Raw genomic sequence first — 8,062 nt, 5'->3', positions numbered from 1 at the left:
TTCTTTGATCATACAATTGATTGCGAACAAAGAAGCACCAATGTGTATCCTCGATTGTGAACAAAGAAGCAATCTTCGATTGTGAGCAATGGCAATGATCAAGTAAATGGTTGGTAGAAGAGTTAACAATGCAGTCGTCCTGTCTTGAGGTGCAGCATAGATTGCAGCTATATAGAAGACATCCTTAAAACTAATGTTATTTGTCTAATAATTAATCACTGCACAACATTTTTCTGCAGTTAGGATTCACTGGCAGAAGAGAGAGCTAAAGAAGGATGATCTTACCACAATCACTCGTTAGAGAAAACTATATGCGAAGCAAGATCAGAAAAGATGTAGGTAGTAGCATTACATTGGAACGGTGAGCTTATACATTATATACTTGGGAGTTTATATAGGAAGAGCTATGACGCTGTTCTACTATGAAAAACATATGGTGGATATGGCAAATCTGAAAGAAAGATAAAGTAGAAGACCAGAAATTATGTTGGTAGCCAAGAGTGTATATCACAAAGAAAGAGAAGGAGACAGGACATGGCAAACCTACAGAAAGGATGAAAGAAAGAAAAAGGATGGAATACGATTAAAGAGCAAAAAAAGGATTGTTGAAGGTTGAAGAAGAAAGCAAGACCAAATTAATCTCCTGTGTTTCTTTTTTCTGTGACGAAGCTGATCGGCAAGTTTGAATTCAAGTCATCTGAACCAGGGATTATGGTGATGGTGATGGTGATGACAGAGAAAGTAAACGAGGAGGAGGAATTTCATTAACACCACCGAAATGATGACGGAGAATAAGGTCTGCATCATCTACTCCCACGTAGCTATGGCGTTGAGTAAGATTCCTCGTTTCTTCATCTAATTTCTGAACCTTGACGTTGATGGCCATGGCGCATTTCCCCATGCACTTGCAAGGGACTGCTTCTACTCCACTATCACCAGGGATACGGCTTCTCAAAGAAGCCATCAGCTTCTCTGAACCTGCTTTCTTACACTTACCTCCAACACAAACTTGGATTTTCCCTGTTAACCTAGCTGATTCCATGGATTCTTCAGCAGCAATACAGGAGATGGAAGCTTTTGAAGATCCCACGGATTTACACGAAGGGAAAGAATTCTTCACGGATTCATCAGCTATCACAGAGGAAAGGAAAGCTTTTGGATGTTCCATGAATTCTTGGGCAGTAGTACAGGAAAGAGAAGCTTTTGAAGCTCCGATGGATTCATTCACACAGGAAGAGAATGTTTTATCAATGGATTTGACGGAGGAAGAGAACTCATTTTTCATTTCCATGGATTCTGTGCAAGAAAGCGAATGTTTTGCCGTTCCTATGGTTTCTTGGGAGAAAGGGGAACTTTTAGCTGTTTCAATGAATTCGGTAGAAGCTTTTGTTGGTTCCATGGGTTCGGTTATACAGGAAGATAAAGCTTTTCTTATTTCCATAGATTCAATAGAGAAAGGCAAGGGTTCTGCCCCAGCTTTAATTGTAGTTTCCATTGATTCTACAGAAACAATAACTTCTTCTGCTTCTGTCATGGTTTCTGCGAACACCAATCCTAACTTTAAGTCCTTCATATCCAGAATTTGATCACGGCAATCCTCTTCATCATCGCTAGACTCTGAAGATGAGCTTGATGATGAAGATTCACAATCGTTTGTACATTCCATTTTCTGCATCGCTAGTTTCTTCTTGTCTGACTTAGCCTTCTCTTTCATCAGTTTCTTATTCTCTGATTTACTTTTCTCTTTCATCATTTTTACCTCTGCTTTGCAAGCTTTCTCTTCCATCCTTTCTACAACATCTCTTCCTTCTGGATCCTCTACTGAAAGAACTTCTGTTTCTGCCATGGATTCCGCAAAACCTAATCCTTTCTTTAGCTCCTTCATATCCACCGACTGATCACAACACTCTGCATCGCTCAATGATGAAGAGGATGATTCACAATCTCTAGCTTTCGCTTTCTTGTTCAGTAGTTTCTTCTCTGATTTCTTATTCTTCTCTTCCTTCTTCGCTAATGCCTTGAGCTCCTTCTTTTTCTGTTTCATCTGGTTCTTCAACTCTGCAAGTTCCTGCAGAATACTTTCTTGATCATTGTTGATAGGACATGGATCAGAGATCAGACAAGAAGAAGCTCTGACTGGAGAAAACGAGGATAAGTGAGGTTGTCCATGGCGCAAAGAAGCAGATGATGATGATTTAAGAAACCGAGGAACGCTGGATTGGTAAGGAAAGAAAGAAGACGATGAAGATTTGGAGTAGAAAAGGATATGGCTCTGATCAGAGAAAGAAGAAGAACGGCCAGAGAGACAAGAAGTAGCAGGAAACTGCAGCGATGCCATAAAGGGGTATGGCTCTGAGTACGGATATGGCGAGATATGGAAAATCTTATTGTAATTAGTACGATTGGTTTTACTGCGAGAGAATGAAGAATTGAGAAAAATAAATAAACTTGCAGAGCTAGAAACCAGGAATTCTCTGCGGCGAAGAAAAATAAGGAGTTACGATGGAAGGATCAGAGACAGTCTCCTCAACCAGGAAGCGTCTTGAAGAGTTCGTGATTCCTCTATACCAGAAGCTCTTTCAGAGAAAAAGAAAAAGAAAACAGATATGGAGATTTCTGCTTACCCAAAGCTCTTCTAGATATATGGCAAGATTTCACTTATCTCTGCAGCGCGAGGTCGAGTGTAGAAGCAAGAGATGGAGGCTGCTTTTCTTGAGAAGGAAAAGCAAAACGGCAGGCAAGCAGCAGGAGCTATGGCGATTCTGCTTTTCTTCCCTGCAGAAGCTTACACAAGGAGGAGGAGCTGGAGGAGGAGGAGGGCTTATGGTCGGAACGACGTGGCCGACGACGTGGCGCCACGTCGCCCCTCTCGCCTCGAACACGTGGCAGGCCCGGCCTACGTGGCGGCCTCTTTTTGGCTTCTCCACAAGGAGGAAGGGAGGGAAGGGAGGCGCCACGTCATACCTTACGTGGCATGGACCAGTCGTGTGGAGTCCACGTGTTTTCGCCGGTCGGGCACAGGCCTCGGAGCGACGTCGGCCGTCCGATGGGCATCCGACGGCTGCGATCAGCCCAAACTCTTTAGCCACGTGTGGACGATGATGGCGGGCCTTTCCACGTCATCCTTTCTCTGTCCGCTTTCACACTAGTAAACTCTTTTGAGTTGTGGGGGTGGGGGGTTGTTTGCAAGGTATTAGGAGTGTGAAAGAGGCTTTCTTCATGTTGTTAACGTGCCTTGGGATGAAGAAAACATCGAGGAACGGGCACGAGCTTATATCGTGAGGTAAGACGAAAGGCTTTTTATGTTGTTGGCATATACATTGGGATGCAAAAGGCATGGAGGAGAAGCCTTAAGCTTTGCCAAAGTTCAATGTTAAGACTCGTCTTGAAATGCTGCAATCAGTTTATCAATCGTAAAGCTTATGGTAGCTATCAGTTTATGGAGCTCTAAAAGAAGGCGGATATGGGGTTTCCATGGCGAATAAAACTACCAAAACAATCTAGAGTGTTGGTACCTCAACAAATATGGCCACATCAAGGCAATTTCTATTAAAAGAGGAGCGATGTGGCCAACTACACTGTTAACACCACAATGATCCTTATAGCAAAAAATGTTGTTAATGATCCATTAAATTGTCACCACTAATGCTAGCATTAGTGGGTCCAACGACACGTGATTTGTCTACTTGATGGTGTCCAATCACTTTGAAAAGGCCTAGCACATTGTAGTAGGTCATATTGAGAAAAGCAATGACTCACCTCACTCCAAGGCCACCAAAAATCACTAGAAACAATTGATTGGAGTAGTTATTTGACAAAGAGAAAATCCACATTGCTAGCCCGTGCGCAAGTATGCAAGTGGGCTCAATGTCCTAATGACCAAATGGTGGTTCAAAGTGGACCTGAAAGTGGCTTGGCTACTTGACTTGTTAACATGGGGTGGCACAACACACAACTCTTTTGATGTGGGACAAGTTCACTCAACTATGTGCTTCTGCCTTAATGTCCACCTTCAACATGTGAAGATCTATATCTTTGAATTGCCCAATGAGACCATCTAGTCATGATGTAATTGCACATGTAGGTGGTGATTTGGCAGCTTAGTTGTTGGAATGCTCCCATACTTGGTCTTGGTTTTGAATGGCCAACGAGGCACTGCAGGATGGATCATTGGGCATTGCTCGAGTCAATGTGAGTATAGCATGTAACACATAAGTGATTTCACTTCCCTTGGATCACTTTCCTCAAAGTGTAATATGGTGGCAATTAGTTAGGCCTTGAGTGTTTGTGTCAATTCAAACTCTTATTATAGCAATCACGCGATGTATTGCACATCAAATGCCTACGTGGCGTGGTCACATTATCCAGTTAACCTTGGATCAGGTGGTCACATTGTGCATTCTTTGACTCGTAACTATAACATCTCTCACTATAATCGAGTGTCGATTTCTACTATCACTTAATTAAAAGCTCTCCTCGGTGAGCCTGATACAAATCGAGGCTCAACAAATTCATTAGCTTTTGTTTCTCCTTAATTCGGGCTTTTGGCACTTTTGTGAGGTGTTGTTTGCCGGGACCTCTCTTGTTACTAGGTATCACTCACTCACTCATTCACATACATACAGATGTATTTGCAAGGCAAAGAAAGCATGGTATCAAAACCTTTGAAATATTTATACACAAATGTTTGTTATGATTTGTGTTAACTTATGCCCTAAGGCTTCTCTCTCTCTCTGTTTTTGCAGTATATTTATGTTTAGATAGATCAACCCAGTTCTTCATCCTCTGCAACCAGGCTTCTGCATTCTAGTCCAAAGGACGATTTGCGCAGGTAAGTCCCTGTACTCTTTCTTTCTTCTGCTAGATAATAGATAAATAGAGAGTGAGCGGGTGTCAGGATCCTCTGTTTTTGCATATGAGAGAGAGATAGAAGGATGATTAACATGCTATGTGTATGATACCACGGTCCTGCCTCTATGACAACACCTCAATTGCCTGAATACCTATCTAGCCATGTTTTCTTTTTGCCTGATCAGAATCTATGAATGTCCACCAGATGTGTACAAGAGCTGATTAACACAAAAGCATATTCTAGTATCTAAACATTGCATCCCTTCAATGTGAAGCCTAGGAAGATCAAAGAAACTAGCAAGTGAGACTGCACTAACACATAACGACGAAAAGAAATTTGATTGATTTTTACACATTCCGTGTGATCATTCAAGACTGGCTTTTTGATAGTTCGATAATTAAATAGAAAGATAGAGAGATGGTTAAGTTGGTTCTTCTTTATATGTATATTCTAGTATCTAAACAGTGTATCACTCCTTATGGACTCTTGGAAGACCAATGAAAATAGCAAGTCACTCTGAGCTAACACATAATGAACAAAAGAAATTTGATTGATTGTCGCAGATGCCATGCAATCCATTAAGATAGGTCATTTGATAGATAGAGAGAAGAAAAGATAGAGAGATGGTTAAAGTTGGTGTCAGAATCCTATGTTTTCCCTTGGAGAGGGAGGGAACATCATAAAAGTAGAACTGTTGCTTTTGTTGTAGCTATTACTCTCCATTAAGATGCAAGGTGTTACAAGAAATCTGGCAGTCAAAGGACGCCGAGCAGTAACTTCTATAACTGGCTTGGCTCGACAGAATGTCTGCCAGAATATCCAAAAGAAATCATCCAATGTCCAAATAGAATCCACGAATATCCGCCCAGCCGTTTTCACAATGAGGAACCTGCCCAATCAGCTCTTCTTTGCTCGCTTTGAATCATCTACGGCTGAGAAGCTACAAGAACATGGGTTTGAGAGCACCACCATTTCTGATATTCTCAAACAAAAAGGCGATAAGGCTGATGGACACTGGCTCTTCTGCAAAACCGAGGATAGTGTCTACGAAGCGGTGAAATCGGTAAATGAAGTTGATAAATAGAACTGCTTTTAAACTTTCAGATGCTTCAATTCAGATTCTTGTGCAGTCCACAGCTTTGATTTTCTCTGCTGCTTTCAGATGACCCAACACAATGTCGGAGCTCTTCTTGTTGTAAAGCCTGGAGGACATGATATTGCTGGAATTGTCACGGAAAGGGGTCAGGATTATACACACATGCATATATTTTATAGAGTATATATCTTGTTGTAGATGACTAACATATATCTGAAGCTCTTCAATTTTCATATGCAAATGGTTTATCTTGATATGGATATTATCATATGATTATTAAAGGATTTTAGATGTAAGTCGCACTAAGATATAACATCGATATCCATTAATCATATGCAAACAGCTAGCAGGGACGTGTATTAGTTTGTATTATATCTTTTTGTAGATGCCTAGCATATAGATAGATAGATAGATATATTGAGAGAAAGAATTCGCATATGAATATTAAAGTACTCTAGAGTCTCTATATAAGTTTCACCAACATATGTCTTTTATAGAATTCAATAATATGATATGTGTATTCCATTTCAATGTAAATGGAATGAGTCTCTATGAAAGGTTTATCATCCGAGAGAGATTGGTTTTTCTGGTGGGTTTCTTTCTTTCCTTTTTTCTTGTCGCCTAGATTACTTGAGGAAAATCATTGTCCAAGGTAGGTCATCCAAGACAACCAAAGTTGGAGACATAATGACTGAGGAGGTATGCATGCTATTTCGTTGGTCACTTTTTTTAAAATTGATGAACTAGTATGATTTTCCTCATGACAACATGGACTGTCAATTTCTAACTTTCAGAACAAGCTCATTACCGTAACCCCCGAGACCAAAGTTCTCCAAGCTATGGAACTCATGACAGGTAAAAGCAAAGTTTTTGTTGAGATATTGAGATTACATTATTTCTCATATTCTCCTCTCGAAATCTCAATCCCCTAAATCTTGAGTGTATTGTATCTCTTATTATTGTGCATTATCTAGATAAAAAAGCTAAGCTTTGAAAAAACATATAATCTAAGGGCGACACATATTTATATCGACTAAGTTAGCTATGAAATAATATACTCTTGGAGTCTAGTGTGAAGGGAGATGTTTTTTCCCTGTGTTTGTGCCAGAGAAAAGAATCCGGCATATCCCGGTGATCAAAGGTGGGGAAATGAGGGGAATGGTTTCAATTGGTGATGTTGTCCGAGCTGTTGTTGATGAGCATCGGGAGGAACTCGAACGTTTGAATGCGTACATCCAAGGAGGGTATTAGGATGGGTTCGCCAGACCTTGTTTGGATTGTTCTAGTCTTGTGTTGTTTTAATGTTCGATAGACTATCTTTGAAGTTTGTTTGATCAGGATTGAGCGATTTTCTTGAGGATTCTGAACTCTGCTGTTTCTGTTATAGCAATATGTTTGTACATATATCATAAGTTTTACAATTTAGTCTGTGAATGAATGCACATGACGGGGAAACAAACTTGATTTTGTTGTTGTAGCAATATATATCTGTATATTTATAAGTTTTAGACTTTTGGTAATGAACATAGTCAGGATGTGCATCACTTGTTCTTAATTTTTGTTAGAAACTGGTCACCAAGTTTATGTGGAGGAGATTGGTGGATTGATTAATGCTGTTTAGGTTAACAATGTAAGGTATGTGTGATATGGCAAGATTTGAACATACAATGTAGCCCCTCCTCCTAGGCAGGCTGACTACCTTTAGACAGTCATTTGATTAGCCCAATATTACTACCTACGTACACCTTAATCTTTTGATGAATAGCACAATTTGTATCCATCTTCTCAGTGAGAGCGTATATATATGTATTTGGTTGGGATGTTACATTATCTTGTGGTTAAATGGAACAATTGAATTCCTTTTTTAAGCATTATGATGAATGCAATGGTTTTAAGTTTAAATTTATAAACATTCATTTAGTGTGACTTTTAGCTCACACTTTGAAAGCCTTTGAGTTTGGTTATCCATCATTATTAGCAGTGCTATGTGTATAGGATGCACCCATTTTGCCCAACATTGAAATGGATGAATAGTGTGTCATTTTACTCGTGGTAAGTTATTTTGTGCACACATTCATTGTATTGAGCCAAGTATGAGATCAATGTAAGCCTTG

General features: G+C 40.0%; 2 protein-coding genes across 3 annotated transcripts; one reads left to right on the top strand and one right to left on the bottom strand.

Moving 5' to 3' along the window:
• Positions 1–348: 348 nt before the first annotated feature.
• Positions 349–2,724, bottom strand: LOC147866493 (uncharacterized). Of its 2 annotated transcripts, XM_087316945.1 has the most exons (2): positions 1,210–2,724; positions 349–1,161 (listed from the first exon to the last, which is right to left on the bottom strand). In XM_087316945.1, the coding sequence occupies exons 1-2, from the start codon at positions 2,336–2,338 to the stop codon at positions 710–712; spliced, it is 1,581 nt and encodes a 526-aa protein (XP_087173071.1). In that variant the 5' UTR covers positions 2,339–2,724; the 3' UTR covers positions 349–709. The 2 variants fall into 2 exon arrangements, with proteins under 2 accessions (XP_087173071.1, XP_087173070.1); XM_087316944.1 differs by having other exon boundaries at positions 349–2,724.
• Positions 2,725–4,676: 1,952 nt separating this feature from the next.
• Positions 4,677–7,446, top strand: LOC147866492 (CBS domain-containing protein CBSX3, mitochondrial-like). The gene is made up of 6 exons (XM_087316946.1): positions 4,677–4,831; positions 5,562–5,915; positions 6,015–6,093; positions 6,574–6,647; positions 6,743–6,803; positions 7,057–7,446. Exons 2-6 carry the CDS (start codon positions 5,580–5,582, stop codon positions 7,197–7,199), a joined length of 693 nt encoding a protein of 230 aa, XP_087173072.1. The 5' UTR covers positions 4,677–4,831; positions 5,562–5,579; the 3' UTR covers positions 7,200–7,446.
• The last annotated feature ends 616 nt before the right edge of the window (positions 7,447–8,062 follow it).

Source organism: Azolla caroliniana, unplaced genomic scaffold (assembly GCF_043228905.1).
Source record: "Azolla caroliniana isolate FFs.n. ecotype wild unplaced genomic scaffold, voAzoCaro1.0.p SCAF_3, whole genome shotgun sequence".
In the NCBI taxonomy this organism is placed as follows: Eukaryota; Viridiplantae; Streptophyta; class Polypodiopsida; order Salviniales; family Salviniaceae; genus Azolla; species Azolla caroliniana.
This window is presented reverse-complemented; position numbering and strand designations above follow the sequence as displayed.

What these genes read in the sequence shown, in the direction of transcription:
- LOC147866493 (XM_087316944.1), bottom strand. Translation starts at nt 2,338, where the DNA reads ATGGCATCGCTGCAGTTTCCTGCTACTTCTTGTCTCTCTGGCCGTTCT.
- LOC147866492 (XM_087316946.1), top strand. Translation starts at nt 5,580, where the DNA reads ATGCAAGGTGTTACAAGAAATCTGGCAGTCAAAGGACGCCGAGCAGTA. An exon ending in GAGACATAATGACTGAGGAG is followed by an intron (nt 6,648 to 6,742) that starts GTATGCATGCTA and finishes TCTAACTTTCAG; the next exon opens with AACAAGCTCATTACCGTAAC. An exon ending in AGCTATGGAACTCATGACAG is followed by an intron (nt 6,804 to 7,056) that starts GTAAAAGCAAAG and finishes TGTTTGTGCCAG; the next exon opens with AGAAAAGAATCCGGCATATC.